This window comes from Ursus americanus, chromosome 1 (assembly GCF_024610735.1).
Source record: "Ursus americanus isolate L20-20 chromosome 1, mUrsAme1.1.p, whole genome shotgun sequence".
Taxonomy (NCBI): Eukaryota; Metazoa; Chordata; class Mammalia; order Carnivora; family Ursidae; genus Ursus; species Ursus americanus.
In genome coordinates this window covers 100,701,941-100,729,704 of record NC_142127.1, presented here as the reverse complement: position 1 = coordinate 100,729,704, position 27,764 = coordinate 100,701,941, and the positions used below count along the sequence as shown (strand labels likewise).

At 45.9% G+C, this 27,764-nt stretch overlaps 1 protein-coding gene across 3 annotated transcripts in view; it reads left to right on the top strand.

Moving 5' to 3' along the window:
* Positions 1 to 27,764, top strand: part of NGEF (neuronal guanine nucleotide exchange factor) — a 103,022-nt gene that overhangs the window by 39,517 nt on the left and 35,741 nt on the right. For 2 of the 3 annotated variants that reach the window (XM_045794105.2, XM_045794104.2), the window contains one exon: positions 27,580 to 27,722. In XM_045794105.2, coding sequence (XP_045650061.2) covers positions 27,580 to 27,722 — 143 coding nt within the window. Of the gene's footprint in view, positions 1 to 26,707; positions 26,876 to 27,579; positions 27,723 to 27,764 lie in introns of those variants that run through there. The other variant, XM_045794106.2, reaches the window with a different exon arrangement.

The following is a 27,764-nucleotide window of genomic DNA, read 5'->3' as shown; positions in this document are numbered from 1 at the left end:
ATACCGAACCCTCTCAGACAGAACTATCTTCTGCTTCCGTCACCATTAGCTTAGTGTTGCTGGTTCTTGAACTTTCTGTCAAGTGGATCAATCACACGGTGTACCCTCTATGGTATCTGACTTATTTTCCTGAACATAAGAGTTTTGAGGTTCATCAATGTACGTATATCAGATTGCTCTTTTTATTCGTAAGAAAAGTACCACATTTGTTTATCCATCTTTCTGTTGGATATTTGGACTGTTTCCAGTTTTCGACCATTATAAATAAGTCGCTATGAGCATTCTTAGACAGTCTTTCTGTGGGTGTATGTGCTTCTTTCTCCGAGTGTGTACCCAGGAGTGAAAGTGCTGAATCTTGGGGGCGCCTGGGTGGCACAGCGGTTAAGCGTCTGCCTTTGGCTCAGGGCGTGATCCCTGTGTTATGGGATTGAGCCCCACATCAGGCTCCTCCGCTATGAGCCTGCTTCTTCCTCTCCCACTCCCCCTGCTTGTGTTCCCTCTCTCGCTGGCTGTCTCTAGCTCTGTCAAATAAATAAATTCTTTAAAAAAAAAAAAAGAAAGAAAGTGCTGAATCTTACGATAGGTATGTGCTTGACAGTGTTAGGAAGGACCAAATAATTTCTCAAAACTGTACTTTTCCACACTCCTACCAGCAAGATATCAAAGTGCCAGTCTCTCCAGGCCCTGGCCAATGCTGGGAAATGTCAGGCTTTGTACCTGCATCTGTCCTAACATATTGTGGTTTCTCGCTGTGGTTTTCATTTGTATTTCCCTGGTGACTAATGATGTTGAGTACCTTTTCATATATTTATTGGCCCTCATGTATCTTCTCTTGTGAAGTTCCTGTTCAAGTTTTTTGCCCATTTTTTAAATTTTTTTAATTTGTAGGAGTTCTTTACTTATCTTGAATACAAGCCCATGGTCAAATATATATATATATATATATTGCAAATATGTCCTACTGGTGTGGCTTCTCTTCTAATCTTCCTGTCTTTTAATGATCAGAAATGTTTATTTTGATGAAGATTAATTTATCGTTTTATTTTTCTTCCTTTTCCATCCCAAGAAATACTTGACCACTTCAAAGTCATAAAGATATTCTCCTATGTTTTTCTTATAGGAACTTTATACTTTTAGCTTTCGCATTTAGGTCTATGGTCTATATGCATACAAGCTGCTCTATTGTCATTTATTAAAAAGATATTCTCTTCCCCCAGTGAATTGCCTTGGTGCTCCCCCCCACACACACACACAAATCCACTGACTGCAGACATGTGGGTCTTTTCCGGACTTTTATCCTGTTTCATTGATCTAAGTGTCTTTCCTTATGCCAATATCACACTGACTTAAATACTGTAGCTTTATGCTAAGTCTTAAAATCTGGTAATGCAAGCTCTCCTACTTTGTTCTTTTTAAAGATTGTCTTGGCTATTTTAAGTCCTTTGCATTTCCATATAAATTTTAGAATCAGTTTGTCAATTTCTACTCCAAAAAATGTCTGCTAGGATTTTGGTTAAGATTGCATCGTCTCTATAGATAAATTTGGATATCACTGACAGCTTAATATTAGCACATTAAATTGTTCAATCTAGGAGCACCTGGGTGGCTCAGTTGGTTAAGCATCTGCCTTTGACTCAGGTCATGATCCCAGTGTCCTGGGAACAAGCCCCACATCGGGCTCCTTGCTCAGTAGAGAGCCTGCTTCTCCCTCTCCCTATGTTACTCCCCATCCTTGTGCTCTGTGTCAAATAAATAAATGAAATCTTTTTTTAAAAAAAGCTTGGGCATTTAGAGAAAATAAATTGTTCAATCTATGAACATGCCCTAACTTTCTGTTTATTTAGATATTCCTTAAATTAATCCAGCAATGATCTGTAGTTTTCAGTACAGAGGATTTACACATATTTTAATTACATTTGTGCCTAGGTATTTAATGCTTTTGATCTTATTTTAAATGCTGATGCTTTGTAATGTCACTTTTCGATTGTTTGTTGGTAGTATGTTTAAACACAATTAATTTTTGCATGTCCCCTAGTACTCTATGACCTTGATACATTCACTTTTTAGTTCTAATTATTTGTATATTTCTTTGATTTTTCTATGTACACAATCCTGCCATCTGTTAATAAAGATAGCTTTAGTTCTTTTTTTCTCCAATCTTCATGCCTTCTACTTGTTTTTTCTTGCCTTATTGCTCTGGCAAAGACTTCCATTACAAGGTCAAATAGAAGTGCTGTGAGTAGATACCTTTGTTTTAGTTCCTGGTCAAGAATGCTTTGATTTCAAAGATCAGAAGCCTACTTCAAGTTGTTCAAGTGAAAGAGGGATATTGTAAGGATGCTGAAATCCCAAAGAATCCAAGTATAAGTGAAATAAGTCAAGCAGAGAAAGACAATTATCATATGATTTCTCTCATCTATGGAACATAAGAACTAGGAAGATCGGTAGGGGAAGAAAGGGATAAAGAAAGGGGGGTAATCAGAAGGGGGAATGAAGCATGAGAGACTATGGACTCTGAGAAACAAACTGAGGGCCTCAGAGGGGAGGGGGGTGGGGGAATGGGATAGACCGGTGATGGGTAGTAAGGAGGGCACGTATTGCATGGTGCACTGGGTGTTATATGCAACTAATGAATCTTCGAACTTTACATCGGAAACCGGGGATGTACTGTATGGTGACTAACATAATATAATAAAAAAACATCAAAAAAAAAAAAAAAAAGAGAGAGATGAAGCCCAGCTTGACAGGGATGGAAAAACCATCAGGGACCAGAGCCACTTTCTCATTTTTTTGAAGGCTGTGGGCTCTATTCCTCTCTACTTCTCTCTATGGACTGTTCTATTCTCCTGCTCTCTCCTCAGACCAGCTTCTTCTCACTGCCTGTCAGCTTGTGTATGACCCAAAATGGCAGCCATAGACAGTATGACCTTCCAGGTTGGTTTTCCACAGCCAATGGATACTTCCTTTTGTGTTTCTTAGAAAGAATTTCTACAGAAAAGAATCTGTTTGGCCAGGTGTTTATCTCTGAGCCAACTGGTTAAAAGAACAGAAGGTAGGATTAATGGGGCCATTCCCACTTCATCAGTGGGAGCCATGCTTGGGAGTATCTTTGAGATGTATGTGCAGGATAGCCAGGCACTCAAAACAAGTCTAGGATAGTAGAGTCTGGGTCTCCTGAACAAGATAATACCAAAGGGGACATGAGTGAGGTAAGAAGTAACAGAATGCAAGTAGGAGCAGTAAGGACTGGAGTGGATTAGAAGATTGAGGTCCCCCCAAACCCAGAATGACCCAGGAACCAGTCCTCCAGTTTACAAGAAGCTTGAGTGGAGCTGCTTTGGAGTTTGTAATGTTCTTCTTAGTAGTCAGTGCCTGCCCCCAAAGGTTCTAGAATTGTCCACAACACACCCAAGGGTGTTCTGCAAAGTCTTCTTCCATATGTCAGCAACAGGGGTGTTACAGTGCTGTTGGGTAAGAGGGAAGAACAATTACTATAGATAGATGTGCTATAAAGAGGGGTGCGGGAAGGGAACTATAACTGTTGAGTGCTTTTATGTGCACTCTCTCTTAAATTCTCTTATGGTTATCCCTATTTCACAGACAAGAAAACTAAGACTCAACAAAAGTTGGTAACTGGGTTACCTGAGGTTGCACAGCTAGTGAGACAACTAGACCATGAATCCAGGGGCTCTGACTCCACTCCCCAGGCTGCCCCAGATGAAGATATCCCCAGGGTAAACTTGGCTGTGAGAAAGAGGGTGTTTCTGTTAACCTGCTCACAGGAGGCAGAGCCTGAAGGCACAGGGAGCCTCCTACTCCAGTCTGTTGCCAGATTGGTCCCTTAGGGGTCCTCTCAAGTCAAGGTGTTGCACATTGGGTCTTTACTATATATGCAATATCATAACTCAGGGTCCTAGTCCCAGAAACCATTTCACATCATAAAAAAACAAATTGAGGGACACCTGGGTGGCTCAGTTGGTTAAGCGTCTGCCTTTGGCTCAGGTCATGATCCCATGGTCCTGGGATTGAGCCCCGCATTGGGCTCCCTGCTGAGTGGGGAGTCTGCTTCTCCCTCTCCCTCTTCCCCCTGCTTGGGCTCTCTCTCTCAATAAATAAATAAAATCTTAAAAAAAAAAAAAAGATTTGGGATGCCTGGGTGGCTCAGTCAGTTAAGTGCCTGCCTTTGGCTCAGGTCATGATCCCAGGGGCCTGGGATCAAGTTCCGCATAGGGCTCCTTGCTCAGCGGGGAGCCTGCTTCTCTCTCTGCCTGCTGCTCCCCCTGCTTGGGAGTTCTCTCTCTCTCTGTCAAATAAATAAATTAAATCTTTAAAAAAAAAACAAATTGATAAATATGTATATATATGAAAAAAAAGAACAGAACTCAAACGTGTGCTTTTATAAATGGACATTTCTGCATAAAATTAAACTACATTATAAAATTTCATGTTGGACAATTTTTCTGCATGAACTGAGCAGGCTGATGCTTAAAATATTTGTCCACTGACCGTCCAACTGAAAATACCTTTGCTTTTCCTGGCAGGGCTGGGGGAATTGTAGGAGTTCATTATTCCACGGAGGGTCGACCTGCATTAAACATGATAATCACCCAAGGGCTAACACTCAGGGAACACATAGGGGTGGCCTCGCTAAGTGTTCACTCTGCTCCAGCTACTTCAGCTGGATCCTCCTAATTATTAAATATTGTGACTATGATTCCTGGATCCATCTCCAAAATGGTCATTGCCATGAAATCCTTCATTGACACCAAAGACTCAGGCACGGCACTGAGTCTTTGAAGGCTGGTGTAGGGCAAGGAACGGTTTCCATATTGGGAACTGTACATGTTTCCGTGGAAATGTACAAGTTCCTTGTACCATCACCCTGGGGGCAAGTTTGTCAGATGTTCATAAATACTAGTTTGGGTTGTTACTAGGAGAGTCTCGTAGTCTTTACAAAATCTATAAATGCAAGAAATAAATATTGAGTCACTGCAGGTTTGGGGCTGCTTCCTTTATTCAAGGAAACTATTTTCAAGTTTTGCCATCAGTCAGTCCTTTGAGACAATCTAGGAGCTACAGAGATGCGGCCTGACTGTAACCCGCCTCTAGATCTACCGACTTCTGAAAGAGAGAAACAGGTACAAGAACGCGGCGCAGATGCCTTCAGCAAAATCCAAACAGGAAAACAGGACAAAGACCCAATTTCTCAACAAAGTGCCAGGAGAAAGCAAGAAAGGGATATTAACCAACTGCAACGTGTAGACCTTATTCGAATCTAGTTTCAAACAAACACTCTGGGAAGGAAAGTTTCAAAAACAATCAGGCAAACTTGAACGTGGATCGGATTATTTAGTGATGCTAAGAAATTACTGTTAATTTTTAAAGGTGTGTTAATGGTATTGAGGTTATTTTTTTAGATCTTTAAGATTTTATTTATTTATTTGAGAGAGAGCGAGGGAGAGAGAGAGCGCATGAGCAGGGGCAGGGGGAGAGGGGAGAAGCAGACTCCCCTGCTGAGCCTGACGTGGGGGGGCGGTCAGTATACTTTCTGTCTACTTTAATATATGTTTGAAATTTCCCATAATAAAAAGTTTAATTTTTATTATGTGATTTTTTGTTGAAAGCTTATTTTTTAAAAAAATAAAAAGGCAGGAGCTGAAGTAAAGAGACCCTTCAGCCCCACCCCACCCCCTGCCCTTGTCCCCTCTTCAGAATGTTGAGCAGAATCATCAGCTCTCACTGCTGGTCACGGTGGCCTGGGGGGCATTAACTGTAGGGTCCTTGCAGGCAGGACATGCCAAGTTTTGTTCCCGCCTAAGTCCCTAGCACATATCCAACACATCAGAAGCACTCAGTGTTTGTTAATGACTGATGAGATTGATGGATAAATGAATGAATGAATGCATGCATGCAGATGCCCTGGGCAGAGGTTTCTACCAGAATTTGAAGACACATCTGTGCAGACTGGTCTAGCAGTGGCCCAAGAATGTGCAGACTAAGGCTCTTGCAAAGCGCAGAGGGGTTTGCCTGCCCAGCTGCCTTTTGGAAATAACCCACTTTCCCACCTCCCCCAGTAGGAGGAGGCCCAGAGCCCTCAGCACTAAAAATGCAAATAGAGCTTTGTAATTAATTTCCTCTCTGTCTTCCCCCAATCTGGGCACTGGCCAAGGCCCTGGGATTGCCCACCCAGTCTTTGGCCCATAAACAAAGGACACGAGGGCCTTTGAAGGATCTCAGGTCACTTGGACATGGTGACTGAATAGGTCTGAATTTTCTATCTCTGAAATTGTTTCTATTTTTACACTGTCTCAGAACAAATATAACTGTGGCTTATGTTTCACAGTTTATGCAGCTAATTTCATATATTTCTGACAGCTATATCTTATTTTCAGCAGTTCTAAACTTTTCTCCCCATGGGGAAGTTGAAGGAGCGTATTCCTCCACCTCCCCACAAGGCCTTGTGGGTGTGGGCTGCCGGGCCAGTGGGGGGGGGGGGGTGCGCCTAGGTGTGGGCGTGGCCCGGTCCTCCCTCCTCCCGCCCCACCCAGAGGTGACCGACAGGGTCAGGGTCCAGCGAGGAGCTCAGATCTTAAGGGGTCAAGTGGAGAGTGTTTTGGACTTGCTGACTCCCTCAACATCTAAAATAATAACAATAATAATAATGGCCTTTGGGCTTGGAGCATGGGTTTTACCCACTCATAATTCCATCTTTAGGGTTTTAAACTGCGGACACCTTCCCACTTACTAAATTGCCCACTTGGGTTAATTTTGCCTTATTGTGGTTATCCTGGTTAATCTTAGCTATCATTCTTTTCATTTTTAAACTTCTTTACTTTGCCCTTTTATCTTCCTTCTAATTTTCCCATTTTAATCACCTTTAAATGTTTTCCTTTGGCGTTTTACTTTTGTAATTACTACCACTATTAGAAGTCAAGGCTTCTGGATTTGCTTTAATGTCAAGTCCCTTTTTTCCCCTTTATTTTGTTTTTATCTTACTATTTAAATCCCTAAACCTCTGGGGGTTTGTTAGCTTTAACTTATTGTTTTATTTCCGATTTCTTTTTAACTATAATCCTTCATATGCCATTTTGTTTCCTTGACTGATTATAACCTTAACTTTTCAGCAACCTAATTTTGGTTCTTAAATTATTTTATTGGTTCACTCTATCCTTCATGCATAATGTTAATTACTCTGTTTCTTTTGTTAGTCATGATCTTAAATCTTATTGGTTGTGGATTTTCTTCTAATTCTTTTGAATTCGTAATTTAAAATTTTTTACCTTATGGGCTGGCTCTGGGGAGGCTGTGGAATCCTGGGAGAGGGGACCCAGGAAGCCTGTTTTTCCGAGCTTCAAGACCCAACCTCTCTACCCTTCAGAGGCCCAGGAGGGTCCCCACACAGGCAAGAGACCAGAAAAACTCAGAGCAGAATCTGAGCCCTGGGTCACCCTCATACCAGCATGCGGCCCTTCCTCTCCCCACACCTCAGTTACCTCCTACCATCAAGGAGAAGATGCAGGAACAGGCCGAGCACATACAAGCACACAACCAACTGCCTCTGAACTGGGACAGGTCATAGAAGGTCATAGAAGAATACAGACAGCGTGGTTTCGTTTTCGTAAAATTCAGAACTTGCCAAACTAAACAAGGTAGGCTGCCCAAAATGCAAAACCTGAATCTAATCATAGAAAACATCAGGAAAATCCAAATCAAGAAAACATCCTACAAAGTAACTGGCCTGAAGTCTTTGCGTCAGGGTTACAAAAACTGAGCAAAGACTTCGAGACTGACGGAACCCAAGAAAGGTAGACACCTAAGTGCAATGAGGGACCCTAGACTGGATCTTCTTGCCATAAAGGGCATTATTGGGACAAGAGGCAGAAGCTGAATGGAGTCCGGGCATTAGTTGCCAAAAACTATCAGACTTCCTGATTTCGGTGTTTGTATTTTGTTATACAGGAGCTAGTCTTTGGTTGCGGAAAACACACACTAAGAAGTGTTTAAGAACAATGACACATTAGTTCAGCAACTGACTCTCCAATGGCTCAGGAAAAGTACAAAAAAAGTTCTTTGTACTGTACCGTTGGCCCTTGAAAATGACAGGAGTTAGGGACGCCAACCGCCATGCAGTCAAAACTTCTCACCTAACTTTTGACTCCCCCCAGATTAACTACTAATAGGCTACCATCAGCCGGAAGCCTTATCGATAACATAGTTGATTATCACATACTTTGTACACATGGTATATACTGTATTCTTACAATAAAGCAGACTAGAGAAAAGAAAATGTTATGAAGAAGGTCATATGGAAAAGAAAATACATTTACATTGTTTTACTGCAATAAAAAAAAAATCTACAGAAAAGGGGACCTACGCAGTTCAAACCCATGCTGTTCAAGGGTCAACTGGGCTTGCAACTTTTGAGATTCTTTCGAAATATAAAAAAGATAATAATTAGGGGCGCCTGGGTGGCACAGCGGTGGAGCGTCTGCCTTCGGCTCAGGGCATGATCCTGGCGTTCTGGGATCGAGCCCCACATCAGGCTCTTCTGCTATGAGCCTGCTTCTTCCTCTCCCACTCCCCCTGCTTGTGTTCCCTCTCTCGCTGGCTGTCTCTATCTCTGTCGAATGAATAAATAAATAAAATCTTTAAAAAAGATAATAATTAAATATCTTAAGGGAAAATAAAAGATCCCAGGTTCCACATCTAGACACCCAGGCTTGACTCTTGCTTCATCATTTACAAGGCAAGTTACTTAGTCATTCTTTCCCTCAGTTTACTCATCTTTAAATTGGGGATAATAATAATGCTTAACTCATTATAAGTATTATGAATAAAACAAGTTAATATCTATAAAGTGCCAAGAATGACGATTGTTACCCAACATACATGCTACCTGTTATTACGTCCCAATGATTTGTACCTGCTGCACTCCAACCCCTCCCCTCCACTCTCCACAACGTTGCCTAGATAGTTCTATTCACCTTTCAGGTCACAGCTTCTTCCAGAATCCCTCGCCTGACCCAACACCTCTCCCTCACGCTTCCTGCTTTAGGCTGTATTAGAAGCTCCTCTCTTGAGCTCTCAGAGCACCATATAATCTCCCCATCATATAACTTAATTTATAATTTCCCCACAACTTACTTGTCTATTCTACTGATGATGACTAGTTCGAAAGCTGGACTGATATCTTTGTTCACTGTCGTATCTCCAGGCCTAAGACAGTTGAATAAATATATGAATTAATGACTCAGATTCATGCCTCCTTGGTCAGAGATTACAGAATGAAGTACCCATTTTTAAGCTGTGGATGTTTTTCCAGGGCCCACTTCTAGAGAGCCCCATTCCCACTGTCATCTATGTTAAAAGGTATCCTGGAGTTCAGCAGTGCACAGCCTGAGCTACTTTACATAGCAGCCCTGACCACAAATGAACATCGTTGCCTTCACAGATGATCTGTTCTGTTCTCCCTGTATCAATAGGAAGAACGGATTGTTTTTGTGGTTAGCTCTAAAACAAAAATCATTGCAAACTGTAGGAATCCATTCATTTGTATGTTCATCTAATGAACATTTATTGAGCACCTTCACTGTTCTGAGTGCTGATTTCTATCAGAAAACTCCTTATTTGGTGACTCAGAGGGACATTTAGCAACCACTTCCCCTGGGAGCTTCCCAGAAAGCCCCAACATCCTAAAACCCATGGTCCAGGAGCCCATTGTTGGGCCTTTGCTGTGTAGCTCTGATGCATTCTTGCTTGGAAAGGCCCCAATCCCCTTAGTCATGCTCCATGGAGGAGACTGTGGCCTTGACAGCATATGGCCTGGAGCAAACTCAGAAATGCTCTTTTAGGGAAGATGCTGGCTCTGGGCAGATCATCCCCAGCAGAAGACAGGGATTGAGAATTTTGTCCCACTTCCTAATTTTCCTGAAAGGATATATGTCAGCCATCCTCCGGACTTATTTATTCGTTCATTTGTTCGTTCATTTTAAGCACGTTGGTTGTGTAGGAATAGCTATTTCAAATTTAAATTGCCAATATCAAAAGGCAAATACACTAATCCCTTTTCAAAGACAGATTGATCAAAGCAACTAATCGTGTTTCTAAGACTTTCCAGCAAAAAGATGACAAAGTAAGAAAACACAAACTCCCGAAATACTATTTGGCAAAGTACACTATTTCTTGTAATCCCCAACTAGAAGAACACAGCGATCACTGTGACAGCAATCAATATCTCCGTGAAAACATACCGGATGCTCTGAGAGATCACCTTCCAACGGTCCTAGAACTTACACCTACTGATGGAGAAAGCGGCGTTCCAGACAAGGCTGTGAATGCCACTGATGAAAAAAGTCTGAAATATAGAGGTATGGCCTGTCTGCAGCGTTGTGAGAAATACATGGACAAATGTACAGATGACACTTAAAGCAGTGCTCGCCGCACAGTGGGCGCTCGGCATATAAACGCCTGTGGGAGTTTGGAGAACTTGAGGTCCCTCAGCTATTCTGAGTTCAGCATGACTCCTGTGCATTGTCCTTGGACTTCACATTCATACTGAATGCTTTTCAGAACATTCACTCAGCTTTATTGTCCAAAGTCTGCCTTAATCACCCACAGAGCACACACAGCCCAGGTCCCTGTCCTCGGCTTGAGCTCTGTGTTTTGTGCTTTCCTTCCACCCTTCCGCTCTGGCAGCAAAACCCCCACGGACACTTTCTTCAATATCATGCCTCAGGCTCAATTTAAGAGATGCTATAAAAAACTGGTGCTCAAAATCTCCTGTTACACTGACTGTAGCAATGCCACCGAGCATGCGATCCTTCACGCAGCGTGAGAACCCACGGGAGAGATGGTTTGTTCGGCCCAGAAATGATAGGCTGGGATTTCCACCGCACACAGGGGATTGGAGGGAGGGGGGTGCGGGCTACAGAGAGAGCAAAGAGCGAGGGACATGGCCCTCGGCACCCTGTGGGTATGCGCACCCTGAATGGGAGCCTTACACCGCCTGCTCCCTTTCTTCTCGCTGACAAGGGTAATTGGTGCTGCGGGCCTCTTCAATCCTGACGCTGCCAGTCAGGCAACTATGAAACCTCCAAATTAAGATCTTGACTCTATGCCGTAGAGTAAAAGCAAGCTCGATTTTGGCCAAGCTTAATTATTATGCCAGGAGCCGGATCTTCCCAGGTTGCAAAGTCACGTATCTGCCAAGAGAAGGCCATCACCCCTGGACTGGGGACAGAGAGCTGTGTGCGGGCAAAAGAGATGAGATGGCTGGATGGGGGGTAGGGGCAGAAGAGTAAATCCCAGGGGGCTCCTTGTACAGGGTCTGTGCAACCTAACGAGGGCCACAGGAAGTAACTGGGATGATGCACGTATGGAAAATCCTGCACAGCCCACCCAGTGAAGGGGCAGGAAGGACCCCGTGTCTCTGGAGTATCTTTGGAGTTTCTGCTCTGGCGAGTGTCAAACTCACGAAATGGGGAGGCAACACTGGTTGTCCTCAGAACTTTTCTGGCAAAAAGCTGAGGAGCATGTGGGTGCCCACCTCCAAGATGGCCCGCAAGCCCCAGCCCCCAGTATTCACACCCTCCCACTGAGGGACCATCTCTAACTGACAGATGGACATAATGGCTGTAAAGTGAAGTCAGGATCACAAAGAGCAGGGGGCATTAGTCGCTCCCTCTCCGGGATCACTCACTCCATGTTGTGAGGACAATCAGCAGGCAGCCCAGGGAAAAGCCCCTGTGGCAAGAAACTGAGGCTTGCTGCCAACAGCACATGGATGTGGAGCTTCCCAGCCTGGCCAGCAGCTGGACTGCGGCCTCGTAAGAGACCCCGAGCCAGAGCCCCGGGCTTCCTGATCCTCATAAGCTACCCGAGAGAATAAGCACTGTTGAAAGCTGCAAAGTCTTGGGGCCATTTGTTACACAGCAACAGATAACTACTTCACTGGGAACATCCTATAAACCGGGATAGGAGGTAAATCGTACGTAAACACAGCAGATGCTGGGCAAAATGCCTGGCATTGAGTTCCTCTAAGCCCACCTGACTTTCTCCTGTTCCCCACGCCTGAGGGTTTACCTGCCCCCCAACAACACACACACACACACACAGCCCTTAGGCAACAACTGTTGCCAAAGTATAAAACTCCAGCTTCCTTGTCATAGTGGGGACAAACCCCGAGGGGCAGTTTACGCTCCAGAGCCCCTGTGGGGCAGCTGGGACCCGGGCTCTGTCTGATAGCACTTCCTTGCTTGGCACTCTCCTCTCCCTGGTGTGCTTCCCTGCTCCTGCACGCTTTCCCCGGGAGCTCTTCCTTAATGAATCATCTGCACCAGTCTTTGCGTCCAGGGAACCTGACCTAAGATACCCCTTGTTAAAACCTAGCCTCCTCAAAAAACGAAAATTAAAGACATCACATCTTATTGAAAATTCCCCTTAAAGTGATAAGGTTCTTAAAGATATTCTTCCATGCCCATAATTCACTAAGATAACTTAAACAAAGAAACCATAAATTTACAGCTTTAAATATGTCATTTACTCAGGAATTTTTCAAAAATTACTTACGAGGCCTCTATTCTGTGAAAGGCAATGAAATAAATCCTTCAGAGACCATAAAGATGAAATAATGTGTCCTCGAAGGGTAGTCTTTCCAGAAACGGTTGGTGTCACATTCTCGGTATTTTCTTGTGTGATGTTTGGGGATTTCACACCGTGATCCTTAAAGTCGGGAACAGCCAGCCACGCCCTTGCTGGGTGTCAGAGCAGGTGCCGAGGCCTGACTGTCTATAGGGCTTTGTAGATAGTGGATGCTGAACAGTCACTTGTGGAATAAATAAATTACTGACTGAACAGTTGGCAGTTGACATAAATTTGTCAGCTATTCTTCCTTGCATTTTTTTCAGAAGCATGTGGTGAAATCGATCATATGTTAGTGAGAAAAAGACTGAACCGACAGACAAGGCAAGTCTGGTTTTGATGGTGATGGTTTCAGATCAAACTGCCTCAGACAGAGGTAAGAGGCACAGGCAGTGGTCAGGGGACCTCCTGCAAGTGACCGGAGGTCTCAGCAACTGTTCGGGACTGAGGGGCATCCCCTGAGCCCCACCCCACCCACATGGTCCTAGGAAGGGTGGTGCCCCCTTGGTTGTCTTTTCTGTATCTTTTCTATAAAATCATGATACAACTGTCTTGCTTGCCTGAGGCAGGGGCTGTCCCAGAAGACCCTGTGAGGCTCCTCTCTGCCCCCCAGCCCCTCATCTCCAGTGGGAGAGTAGAGTGAGGAGTCCCAGGGGGCCCAGGGAGGGTGACTGCAGGGCTGACCCCACCACCCTCCATTCAGCATCCATCAGCTCTCACTGATTCTTTGATCTTTCCTACAAAACGGGCCATGTTTTTTTTTTAAGCTCATATAAACAACATGGCACACTGTATTTAAAATCAGTTAGAAAAACATATGCACCCTAAAATTCAAATAAGGAGAAGACACGAAAAGATTATCCACAAAGAACAATGCAAAAACAATCACAGAACAACAATAAAACCCCAAAACTTCACAAGTAAAGAAAGAAATGTAAAATAGAACAATATACAGTTTTTCATATATCATATTTTCAAAGTGTTTAAAATTCTAATACTGGCTATCAGAAAGAATGCAGAGGGACACACTAGTTGGTTATAAACCAGTATAACCATTTGGAATTTCATAATATATGTGAAAGGCACTAAAAATGCTCTAATCTTTGACCAAGAGCCTATCCTGAAAAAATCATCAGACACCAGACAAAGATGTTTTTCACTGAGCTATTTACATTTCATTTAATCGGGTGGGTGCTTTTGGGGCATTCACCATGATCCAGGCTTTGCTCTAGGAACTGGGGGTCTAGCAGTGAACACAGGGGACCGAAAGCTCTGCCTTCGTGGGGCTCACATTCCAGGGGGTCCTGGCACCCCGGAGCTCCTGGGTCTGGCAAGGTGACTGGCAAATGCCACTTCATTCCCTTGGCCTTCGTACCATCCCAAACTCAATATTCTACACCTCACAGCTGACTACATTTAAACTCCATCGTTAATACATATCTTTAAACCAAATGTGTTGTTTCTCTGAATACTTTTCCTTTCCCCCAACTTTTTATAAAGAAAAAATGTAAACATGCAGAATAAATGAAAGTACAAGCAACTCCCATATACTCTCAGCCTAGATCCAAAAAACGAGCAGCCTGCATACCTGGGCTTTCTCTCTCCCTCCTCCATTTCCACTAAACCATAGGAAAGTACATCGCAGGCATCACAACACTTCACATTTAAAAACATCCAGAGTACAGCTTCTAAGAAGAAGACTGTTCCTCTACGTCATCAGAATGCCATTATCACACCTAAGAAAATTCACAATCGCTCCATAATCTATCTAAAATCCAATTTCTATTCAAATTTCTCCTGATGGTCCCCCAAAATGGCTTTCGCAGCTGGGATCTGTGAGCCAAGATCTCACCAAGTGTCAAGCACCGCATTTGTCAGTTTGTTCTCTTTAGACCCCTATAAATCCATGTGTTTCTGACTGACCTTTTGAGAATCCAGCCTTGTTGACCGCAGCGTGGCCCCCACTGTGGATTTGAGTGACTGCCTCCTTATGCAGTGTTTTAACTTGTTCCTTCACGGCCTGTCTGTTCTTTCCAGGGGAAGGCAGGGCGAGATGCTTCATTAGACCAGCTTCGCCATGTTTAACAAGAATGCGTTTAGCAGGTGATGCGTACTTCAAACTGCATCCCATCAGGGGGCACTAATGTCAGGTGCCCTGCCTGACGCTACTCCTGACGCTAAGTTCCATCATTTAGTTAATTTGGAAGCTGCCAGGCTGTTCTGAAGAAAAAGTATGAGTTTTCCTTTGGCAACCATTATCTGTAAAGAGAGAGTTTGAAACCATGTAAACATCCTCTTCCCTAATAACCTGTTAACTCAGTGGTTTTCAACATCTGTTAATGATCTTTCCTGAATTAACCATTACATTGGGAATTGCAAAATGGGAATGTTCTAGTTCTCCTTCTACTTCTATTAGGTGATATTCTTCTATGAAGAAGACTCCTCCTTTGTTTTTTGATTTGCTTTGTTCTGTTTTTGAGTATCAGTATGGATGCATAATGGGTTTGTTTTTCAGTCTATTTGGGGGGCCTTTTTGTTTTTGTTTTGTTTTGTTGTTTTTAGTTCAATGTGTTTTAATCCATTACTGTCATATTCCTTTTGATGCTCAAATTGTCACAAATGTAACCAGTAGAAGCCCCTTGAAGCTGGCTACTATGTCTCTTTGATATATCCCTTCCCATCTTTGAGCATTTCCTTCCCTTCTCACCCAGCAAGATACTTTATATACTTTCTTATACTTTCTATATCCTAGACCTGCAGTCAGCCACTTCTCCAAAGAGCCCTCGTTCCTGTTAGAGCAGAACAGTATTTAGAAACCAACATCTGGGGGCTGTATGTGCTCGTTACTACTGGCAAGTCAATGCCTCTTAGGACTGCAGGACACACAGCTAGGAAACATGTGAGTGTGCGCGTGTGCACGTGTGCTCACATGGCTACCTTCAATTCCAATCCAACACATGGTGCTCCTCTTTACTCTCCCCATTCTGTGTTGGCATCTCCCTTTCCTAAAAGTGAGGACCCTGGCTGTCAGCATCAGTACATGGTAGGATATTTCTCTCTTCTCCAATTACAGGATTTCACAATGACTCTGTGCCATCACCGACAACAAATCTACCGTTTTCTGGGGTTGCTCTAACCAAGCATCACAAACTGAGCGGCTTCAAAACAATAGACAGTTGTTCTCTCTCAGTTCTGGAGAGCAAAAGTCCAAAATCAAAGCATTGGCAGGGCCATGCTCCCCCTGAGTGCTGTAGGGGAGAGTCTGCATTCCTCTTTCTTAGGGCCTGTGGGCTGCTGGCAACCCTTGACTTTTCTTAGCTTAAGAGATGCACCATTCCAATCTCTGCCAACGTATTCATATGGCATTCTCCTGTCTCTGTGTCTCTGTGTCCAAATTTCTCTCTCCTTATAAAGACACCCGTTGCTTGATTAGGGCCCACCCTAATCCGGTATGATGTCATCTTGGCTTTCTAACATCTGCAAAGACCCTCTTTCCAAGTCAAGTTACCAGAGGCTGGGACTTCCGCATATCTTTTCAGGGGACACGATTCAACCCACACAACCTACTGAGTAAAGTTTAGAATTTCTTTGCTTTTTTTTTTCGTCCCAGAATAGATAGATCTCAGTAATGATATAGAATATGAAATTCAAAAATTCCTTGAATTAATTTTATTTTCTGTGTGGGCATGTTATCAATTTGATAATTACTTAGGTTCATTGATGTCAGTTTATTTTCAATTTCGGAGTTTGGTTTTTACCCAGGCTTGCAGATTTTTCTTTATCAATTGAATATGTAAAACATCTACATGGTTTATAAGTCAAAACTATACGAAAAGCTACGCCCAGAAAAGTCTTACCCTCTACTCCACCTCTGGAAGTAACCAACTTTACTAGTTTCTCTGTTTTCCTTCCTGCACTTCTTACTTGAGATAAGAAAAAGAAAATTGTGTGTGTACCTGTGTCACTTCCCCTTCTTTAGTTCACATACTACCCATGCTTGTTCGCAGAGTGCTTCTTTTACACAAAGCTGGAAAGGACCCACTGTCAGGTCAGGAAAGCCTCCCTGTGCTCATGTCTCCAGCTGCATAGTACGCCACTGTGTGCCTTCCTCATACGGTATTCACCCAGTCTCCTGGGTATGTAGGTTCTTTCCGATATTTTGTTATTAAAAAAATAATGACGCCGTGAATGACCTTGTGCATATCTTGTTTCATAGTTCAGGGTAAACTCTTAGAAATGCAATTGCTGGGGGGCGCCTGGGTGGCACATTTGTTAAGTGTCTGCCTTCGGCTCAGGGTGTGATCCTGGTGTTCTGGGATCGAGCCCCACATCAGGCTCTTCCGCTGGGAGCCTGCTTCTTCCTCTCCCACTCCCCCTGCTTGTGTTCCCTCTCTCACTGGCTGTCTCTCTCTCTCTGTCAAATAAATAAATAAAATCTTTAAAAAAAAAATGCAATTGCTGGGGCAAAGGGCAAATTGTCTCAGTGCCATCAGGCTGCCATAGCAGAATAGCAAAGCCGTGGAGGCTTATAAAGAACATTAAGTTTCCACTGTTCTGGAACCTGGGAAATCCAAACGCAAGGCAAGGGATCTCTCTGGGGTCTCTTTTATAAAGACACTGATCCCATTCGCGAGGACTCCAACCTTTCGACTTATCACCTCCCAAAGGCCCCAGTTCCAAATGCCATCACTTTAGGGTTAGGATTTCAGCATCTGAATGGGGGGGGGTGGGGACAAACATTCAGTCCACTGCCCTTATGTGCTTCTGTCAGTTCTGGGCAAATTCCCTTCCATATGAGCTTGGATGATTTTGCTCTCTCATCAGCAACGTATATGAATGCCTGTTTCCCCTGAAGATTTTCAGTTTGATAATGACAGTGGATTTCAATCCAGAAAATTTAGAGTACTCCATCTTTAAGACAAGTGCACCGTCAGGGGACATTCACAGGATGCAGAGTGCTGAAGAGGAGGGCCCGGGTTAAGGAAGGGACATCGTGTATTTGAAGGTGTTCTCAAGGGGAAGGAATTTTTCCGTTCTGTTCTGTCATTTCTCTGACTCACTGTGTCAAGGAGGCTTTCTTTGCTCCTGGTAAGAATCCATCGCTTCTAAGAGAAAACACTCAACTGATGACAGGTTAGAGCCTCTTTCTTTTTTAAGAATGAATGCTAATTTCACATGGAAGAATGTCTTTCTGGCGAGCTTAAGACCCTCCCCTGAGACCCCTACAAAAGATCCTCATGGCTAAGAAGAAAAGAGAGACATTAACTCTGTCTTTTTACCCTGAGCCTAACAGAGCACCAGGCCTAGAGATCTTGTTGCCTCTGTGACAAATAAAAGCCACTCCGAGGGCTGAATGACATTGTAGCAATAGCAATAATTTAGCACGCAATCTTCAGTCACTGCATGGAAAAAATGAGACATGGGTCTAAAATTAGGAAAAGAAGCATCAACTGGTCAGCTCGGTGGAAGGGTAAACAGTAAACAGGGAAAGAAACAAAACTGAAATTTCATTTCTTTGTTGGTAAACTGATGTTCCCCCCAGGTAATAAAGGTCCTCCAGCTGAAGATGCACTTAACTTTCTAGAGAGTAGCGAGGGAAGGTTTGTAGTTAGTGGGTAAAGGACAAGGGTCCATGAAATGTTTCTAAGACTGTAACTTGCCCAGAGGCACTGGGATGATACCAAAGCATGTCTGTGTGCTTTCAAGCCTCCCCCAACTCCAGCTCCATTCTGCAAATACGTCCAGAGCCTCCAGGATGTACAAGGTCTCTGCCCACACAGCAAGAGAGGAGACATCAATCAGGCTGACTCCTGTCTCCTTGCACAGTCCCATAGGACGGAGAATTCATTCTCCAAGAAAGTAATCAAGCTTAAAAAGAAGCGCTAGTGAAGTGCGACAGGAGAGCCTAAGAGGGAGTGAATATAGCCAGCGATGGGATGGGATGGCGGGTGGGCTTCATGGAAGAGGTGGCATTTGAACTAGCACAGGTGGGATGTAGCCACGCAGCAGGGGCACAGAAGGGCTTGGGGCGTGTTAGGGAGACCTGCCTTTGATGGGAGGCAGTGATTTCTTTGCTGACTTCTTTGATAACTTCAATTGAAAAGGCAGAAAAGCATCCTGGTTAGAAGTCCTATATGTGGAATTATAGAAGGAGAGGGGAATTTCTGGAAAAGGGACTATTTTTATAACCAGGCAAATTAGATGATCAGGTAAGTGCTTTAGTTTAGAGATGCCAGGAAGTAATCTACTGTAAAATTTGAATTCATGATTCCTTGGAAACCGAAGAGCTTTTTACAAGATTTATGTAATGAACTGAGGTGCCCCCCCCCGCCAGGCAAATCCAGAGAATACACAACAGCTCAGCCCTCTTTTTCAAGTTCATCAGGATTCTCCACGGTTATGTGAACGCTTTAAACCTATGCTCTAAATTTATGCACATTAAGGGACTGATGTTGTTTTTGAAAGTAACTTTTTTTCCCCTTGTTACATAAGTGACACATTTATTGTAGAAACAATTTTAAGCACACGAATAGAAAAACAGGAAAATTCCCTGAGATTCCAACCAACTACAAGTACTGTGAGATGTTTCTGCGATCATTCTCGCAGTCCTTTTTCAAATATACATGGATGCCTAAAGTTCCATGTCCAAAAGTCCATTTATAAACAAAATAAGATCACACTACCATCCAGTTTGGGAATCTGCTTTTCCATTCAATATATTATGGACATCTTCCCAGATTATTAAATATTTTCTAAACTGTTTTTCATGATTCTCCGTTTTAGAGATAGGTCCTAATTTAAATAGTCCATCTCCTATCACTGGACATTCAGGTTGCTCCAAATGTTTCACTATTAAAAATAGCACGACAATAAACATTCTTATAGCGATTTTTTCCAACTAGATTCTTACGGCTTATTAGGATATATTCCTAGAAATAAAATCTCTTCACCAGAGAGTATGAACATTTGCAGGTTTACGATCCGGGCTGCCAGGTTGCTCTCCAGAAAGGTCATACCAATTCACACTCCCACCCCCAGAGGCAAACGACAGTTTCCAAGCCTTGGCTTACACTGGCTGTTCATTTTTAAAACGATTTGATTGCTGTGTATCTGGTAGGTTCTTGAAATATCTGCTTTCTCTTTATGCTTGCATCCACTTGTTGGATGCAAATTCATACACCGTGGTCACCACTTCCCCTATTAGAGTCCTCAAAACAGAAATAGCAAACGTTGTCAAACCCTTTGAATTTTGGGGGGAAAGGGCATATCTGTGAACATGATGACAGGCAGTGGAGGACCGGGCACTTGGTCTGATAACACATCTTGTTCGCGTCCCTAACAGCTTTTGCAGAGTGATCGATCCCCAGCAAACACATATTGGCCTTTTCAGGAGACTCTAAATCCTTATGCTTACTCCTGGTGACTCAACAAAGAACATTCTCTCTCCTGGATGTTAAGGGTGAGGTGGACTGATTTCAGCAGAAAACGAAAAGTTACCATGCTCCTGACTTTCTTGTTATGGAAAATACCTCTCTGAAATCACAATTTTCAAGGAACAGTCTGTGAACAATTTCTAGTTATTAATTTTGTTAACTACGTGCCATTCCTTCAAAGCTACTTTGTTTATGAATGGACATCTTTTCTTTCTCATTTCGTACCTACACGACTTTGCTACATTTGGTTAATGGTTAAGGCAATAACTTCTCCATTACAACAGTGAATGTATTTTAGTGCTAAATGTAGGCTCCCTAATTAATAATACTAATAATAATTCCTATTTGTATAGTACACTATATTCACTATATATAGGACTAAATTAGATCTAACTATATAATTTATAAGGTAATTTAAAATGACTAAATCTAAGCGGAAGGAGGTAGGCTAGTCACCCCTTTACAGTCTGCGTTTCAACGAAGAGTGTGTAAACCCCCACGGCCACAACCTAAAATGTGTTATGTGTACTGGGTCAACTCTCTATTTACTCTAAATTTCAGCCTCCACATATCTTGAAAATAACAGTATTTTCCCTTAGATTCACCCTTATTCAGGATGTTCCTATTGGTCAAAAGCCCATGACATCACCCACAGCCAAAATTCTTGGACCCCGTACATCCTAGGCTCCTCAGTTAGGAATATTCCAAAGAAATTCACAGCCCAGGTCTTCTCCTATTTCCCACAGTTCCACATAAAGACATGAGTGTTACAGCTTCTTATCCATGAGTTATTTTAGGGAGCCAGCTTTGAGAAATACATTTCTATCAAGGCCATACGGTTGTCTGCATCTCATAATTAAAGACAGGGCCAGCATTTGTCCCAGCCTTTTAAGGACACTATAAGGACACATCAACCATCAAAATGCTTTGGAAATTCCAACACTTTATGAGCCAAGCAACAGCATCCAGGCTGCCTCCCACATCTGGACATGGAGCAAAGCTTAGCCACCTATTTTTTTTTTTTTTAAGATTTTATTTATTTATTTGACAGAGAGAGAGACAGCCAGTGAGAGAGGGAACACAAGCAGGGGGAGCGGGAGAGGAAGAAGCAGGCTCCTAGCAGAGGAGCCTGATGTGGGGCTCGATCCTGTAACGCCAGAATCATGCCCTGAGCCGAAGGCAGACGCTTAACCGCTGTGCCACCCAGGCGCCCCTTAGCCACCTATTTTTGATTATGAAAATGTAATTCAGCACAGCAATATCAATCTCCAGCAAGTAAGCCTGCTTCCCATGATTGCTGAAACCTATCCAATGTTGGCCTAGCTCCTTAAGCCAGACCAAGGTCAGTATGCATCTCTTTGTCCCTCTGAGCTTTTCCCTATTTAACCAAAACTGTAACAACTGTCCGCCATGGCAACCATATCAGAGAAGAAGAACAAACACAAAATACTCCTCACTTTACCAAAACAGTGAATCCAGCCTAAGCCTTTGTTTTTGTTTTTTTTGACTCACCAAAACAGGTCACAGCAACCTTCCCCAAGCTTGAGGCAGCAATCCCAGAAGCCCGGTAGTTCCCAAAGAGGTCAGTTAAAAAAATATCTTCATTGGCCAAAGAAGGACAAGATGTAACACCAAGGGAATGCCAATGCTACACTCAGTAACTGTAGGAGAAGGCCTGGAACCGAGGGTACATCGGTGTAGCTCCTACCAACCTCCCCATAGTTACCCCTTCACCAACTATTTCCCTATGCCTCTTGGATATGCCAGGTGCCGGGGATGCAAAGATAAATGACATCTTCATAGCTCCTCCACTCCACCCCTCACACCAAATCTCAGATTCACTGGGAAGAGAAACAATGCGAGTGAGTGATAACAGGGCAGGACTAACAGAGCGAAAGGCAGGGCCGGCAGCTCTCAGGGGTGACCCAACTTCTATCCGGGCAGCCACAGCCTGAACTGTACACTAATTCCTCTAGCCGTGATGATACGCAAGGTACTGGGGAGCCACTGAAGGTAACAGACGTGTGGGATCAGATGTGTCCAAGGAGAACTAACCCAGCCGCCATGCTTAGGGCACACTGAGGGAGAGAGCAAGGCATCATGGAGAAGAAGGCTGTTAAGGGAACACGGCCACTGGACTCTAAATCAGAGCAGAGGCTGGTGACATTTGGGGACAGCTTACAGGTCCACCTCACTTATGACACCAACTGCAGAGTTTGAAGGTCCCCAAACCCACCCCTAGTCAGGTTCAGAAACCCAGTAGAAGGACTCAGAACTCACTGAGAGCTGTAATACTCACAGTTATGGCTTATTCTGCAAAAGGCTACAGACTTCAATCAGCCAAGGGAAGAGATGCATGGACACAAAAGTCCAGAAACGTTCCACTTGAAATTCCAGTGGTCTTCTCCCAGTGGAGCTATGAGCAGTGCTCACATTCCCGGGCAGAATGTGTGACAGCCAGGAAAGCGCACCTGAGTCTTGGTGTCCAGAGTTTGCATTGGGGCACAACCACCTAGAACTGGTTAGCCACCCAGTCTTCAGCCCCTCTGGAGGCTGAGCTATTCTCACCTGGCCCAGAGCCCCCCCCTTATCTGGTCCCAGGTCTCCAGGAAAGCAAAACACTCTTCTTTTCACATATGCCACTCCAGTGGCTTAGAGATCACCTCCCAGGAGCCCCAAACAAAGGCTAAACCTCTCCTTGGGTAAGATTAATTCTTTACCACAGACAGCTAAACTGATTGTTTTTAACTTATTTCCGTAACATTTATAACCCCACACTTAGGATTTATCTTCATGATCAAAAGTAAGGAAAGAACTCCACCTCCCCCTTACCAGTAAAATACTTCCAATCACCCAACAGAATAACCTACTTCTGGAAGTCTCCTTGTGGAGAAATCTTTCCATCCATCAGTATGGATTTCCAGGTTTCTTGGAGCTGCACTGCAGTGAGAGAGGTTCATCTTGTCCTTTTCCTAACTTTCTCCCTGAATTTTGGGGGTTCAGTTAACCTGGAGGCAGTAGCCCCTTGTGGATTGACTGTTGGGGCTCCCTATGCGGCTTAGAAGTGTTGATTTTCAAAGCAACTAAAAAGTCTTTAGCGAGTGACAAAAATAAACTGCTGTTTTTATGGTTTTAGAAGATACAGGTAATTTAATTAAAAGCTATCAAGCACCTGTTTCTAGACATTTCCAATGTATATGTAAGGATTATCCTCTTACTACTAAAAAAAAAAAAAAATCCAAGTCGTTTTCCTACTAGATTTAAAAATACAAATGTGTCTTAATATTTGAGAGCCCGGTGACATGCCATATGACCCTAAAAAACACTTAAAATAAGTGAATAGAGGGGCGCCTGGGTGGCACAGCGGTTAAGCCTCTGCCTTCGGCTCAGGGCGTGATCCCAGCGTTATGGGATCGAGCCCCACATCAGGCTCCTCTGCTATGAGCCTGCTTCTTCCTCTCCCACTCCCCCTGCTTGTGTTCCCTCTATCGCTGGCTGTTTCTATCTCTGTCTAATAAATAAATAAAATCTTTAAAAAAATAAAATAAGTGAATAGAAATTTGCAGTTCCTTTGTCCCACACAATATAGCATACTCACTAGCATATGCTTTAAAAATCTGCCATTAGCCAGCTGTGTGATCTTGGGCTTGTCATTTTAACCCTCTGGTTCAGCTGCTTTTTCTGTAAAATAAAAGTGTTGCATGAGATCATTTCTAAATTTCCTCCGGTCTTCCTAGTCTTCCCCAGAATCAAGTAACATTTTGTAAATCTAAATAAGGGTTCCTCAAAGCAGAGACTGCTACATAAAAAAGAATCCCCTTTGTTTCCAATATTTACCTTTTATAACTCAAAGGAAGAAACAAACGATGTTTAGGCAACATATATAAAATAACTGATTATTTTTCAAAATATAGCGTTAATGTTTTAGCAAATCATATGGAGCACCCACCATGGGATAATCAGGTATAAATATTTGAAATATCGATCTATATTTTGTGAATGATCTTGAACAAATGTTGGTTAAATGGAGATTTTAGTAATAGCCTGATAAGCACTAAATATGACAGGAGAGGGCATGTGCAGGATTTAGCTTAAAGTTATATGCCTTCAGAACTCAGTGACTTTCTAAACCGATTTCATAATTAGGAGGATATTTTTAGCTTCTTTTTCAATTGGAAGGTTTTATTATGCTATCTTAATATATGTAATTTCGTTTGAGTAGTTTCTGATTTAAAAAAAAATGAATCTTTTCCCCTTGGTGAAGCAAAGTGTGAAAGTAACAGCTTCCAACTTAGTGTTACATCAAATTTAAGGGCTGGTGAACCATCATAAGAGGTAGCTCCTAGGGGTCATCCACACAGTGCTCTTCCTTGGGCCCTGATGAAAGATGAGCCAAGACCCCAGGGTGCCCACCAGGAAACCATGGCTTACTGTAAGGATGGCCCTATTCACAGAGAATTATGGTGCCAGGTAATGCTGCTGGTTATTCAGGGGAAGGGGCCTGGTGGGGACACCCCTGTGCGCCTTGACCTGCAGGAGTGAGGACTTAACCAAGGGAGCAGAGTTCTAGCAGAGGGAACAGCACTTGCAAAGCCCAGAGCCTGGAAAAGTATGTGGTGAAGCTAAAGGCTCACAGGCGGCAGCAAAGGCAGTGGTCCCAAGGAAGCGGGCAAGAGTGGCATACTGGGGAAGAACCTGGTATGGTGCCAGGGGTCTCGTGGAGATGGGACCGCAATGCAGGTTGTGAAGTAGGAAAGGGACCAAAGCAGACCCATAATTTAGAAAAGGGACAGAGACAGGATGGGCTGGGGAGAGGTCCAAATGCAAGGGGTGGGGGGTACTGCTTTGAAAGACTTTATCGATTCAGGGGGCTCAGTGAGGCCCTGAGGCTTGGGGTGACAGGAAGAAGGTCTTGAGGCTACCTCTCAGGTTCTGCCCAGTCTCCTGCTTGGCTGCCGGGGGCAGTGGGGACATGCATGTGCCCTAGTGGAATATGTAGGATGCATCCCAGCCAACATGGCCAGAGAGCAGATGAAAATGTGGAGTCCAGGAGAGGATTGCCTGGGATCTGTGGAATGAGTCAAGGAAGGAAGGGGTTTGGCTTGGACAAAAAGAGAAGATCAGGTGGTTGCCATGCAAATAATCTGAGGCCTTAAGAGCAGGACATCAGACCTGTCCATCACACCCCTCGAGGGGACCAAGGGCAAAGCGGCAGCTTTAGAGATTGTGATTCAGTCAACCTGAGTCCCTTTACCCAGAGTCAGAACTGGGGGAGGGTCCATGGGGGTTCTCCTGCTAGTGTCTGGGGAGGAGAGTTCCCTTCCAGGCAACAAGCTGCTTTCTTCCCTCCTGCCCCAAACTCTCCCTTTTACCACAACCTCGGTGTTCAAGATGGCTGACTAAGGAACCCACTAGGGCCAACCTACTAACCGGTAACTAAAGCCCTCCCACCAGGAGTATTTGCATCCCAAAAGGAGGAATGGGTTAACTTAAACGCCAGGTGGGTGCAGAGGCGCCATGTGCAGAGGAAGATTTTCCACTTTGCTCTGCACTCCACTCCCCACTCCACTCCAGGCCCCGGGCATCCGGGCATCCGCAGGAACTGGCCGCCGTCACCGAGGGCCAGTCACCGAGGGCCCCTCCAGGGGAGCGGGCAGGCTAGCCTCAAAAAATGACACCGATGACCAAGCCAGTCGTCTTGCTGGATGAAAATCCCTCTAGATTTCCCCCTCACACCGGATCATTCACATTCCACCGACTCGTTACCCCTTTTTGCTGGTTTTGTGTACCCAGAAGTGGATTGAACTAGCTAACCCGAAGGTGCAGATTGCAAGGGTCAATGTGACCAGGCAGGGAAACCGGGAAGTCTGGGGGCACTTTGTTTCTCCACTGCTCGCTCCCCATGCCCAACCTCGGCCCCCAGGCCCTCAGGATCTCAGAGGGCGGGCAGACCCGCAGGGAAGAGGCTTCCAGCGGGCCCGCTCTCCCTAATCTCTGTCAGGAGCAGGGGTGCAGCGTCTAAGACCCCAGTCTCTACCTCGAGCTCCCTCAGACCGAAGCACCTTCAGTGAGCACGCACTCCACTGAGGCTGCATCCGGGGCAGCAGACGCGGGGGTCCCCGGGCCGGTGCCTGTGAGGGGGCGGAAGAGGATGCGCCGCGTGGGCCGGGCAGAGGTTCGAGAGGGCGTGGGGCAGAGGGTCACGTGGCCCGTACCTTCCAAGTTCTTGGTGCAAGCTGGGGGAGGCCCAGCCAGACGACGAGGAGGGGGCGGGAGGTGAAGGCGCAAGTCGGCGGCCCCCACCCAACCTGCCTGCCCCACTCCCGGGGCCGGGCGCGGGCGCGGTGCGGAGGGACGCGCAGGCCGGGAGGGAGGTCCCGGCTGCAGTCTGCGCCCGCGGGGCCCGGGTCGCGCCCAGTCCGGGCTCCCCCGCCCCGCCGCCGCCCGGCCTCCCCCCCGCCGCGCGCGCCCCTCCCGCCTCCCCCGTTGCCGTGGCAACCCGGAGCCTCCAGGCGCGCGCCCGCTGGTCCGCCCGCCTCCGGGAGCGCTCGGCAGCGGCGGCGGCGGCGGCAGCTCCGGCTCAAGCGGCGCGCGCTGCGACCCGGTTCTGGAGCCCACTCGTCGCCTCCGGCCCGGCTCCGAGCCCCCGGCACGGCCCGCGACCCGGCCCCAGCGCCCGCCCGGCCGCCGGCCCCCATGGAGCTGCTGGCCGCAGCCTTCAGTGCCGCCTGCGCCGTGGACCACGACAGCTCCACCTCGGAGAGCGACGCGCGCGACTCGGCGTCGGGACACCTGCCGGGCAGGTGAGGACGAGCGGCCGTCGCGACCCCCACGCGTCGCCCCCGCGCGCCTCTGGCCCTCGGCGGGGGACGCCGACCCCCGCGGCCTAGCGCCCGCCCCCAACTCCGCCGGCTCCGCCGCCCCCAACTCCCACCCGCGCGCGTGTAGTGCAGCCTCCGAGCCCGGGATTGGGGGTGCGCCGCGCTCCGGCCGCCGACGTAGGGATCCCTGCCCCGGGGCTCCCCCCGTGCCCCCTCCGAAGGCGCCCTGGGCGCGCGTCTCGCTCGGCGCCCCCTCCCCGCGCCGGGTGGCTCTGGGACGCGAGAATCGGAGCCCGAAGGGAGTCGGGGGCCGGGGGTCGTGTGACAGCTAACGGCTCGGGTGAGCAGCGCGGGCTGGGATCCCCGGCCGCCGGACCCGTCGGGGCGGCCGGTAGGCGCCGCGGAGCGGGCAGGGCGCGCCAAGTTTCCGACGCCTGCCCGCGAGCTCCGAAAACATGAAGGTTTTGGGCGGGCTGGTGTGGGAATGAATCACCCGGTCGCGCCCTGGTGCGGTGACAAAAAGGGCCTGTGGGGCCCGCGTGGCCGGGAGGGGCGGCGGCCGCTCGGCCTGGACCGTCCCGGGTAGGGTCCAGTTGGCCAGGACCCCTTGTGTGGACGCCACTCGCGAGCTGGCCAAGGTGTGTCGTTGCTTAAAAATAACTGGCTCTGCCCCTCCTCTCTGGCAGCGAGTCGTCCTCCACCCCGGGAAATGGGGCCACACCCGAGGAGTGCCCGGCGCTCGCCGACAGCCCCACCACGCTCACCGAGGCCCTGCAGATGATCCACCCCATTCCCGCCGACTCCTGGAGAAACCTCATCGAACAAATAGGTGGGTGTCCCTGGCGGCGGCAGGGCTTCGTTGGGGGAAATG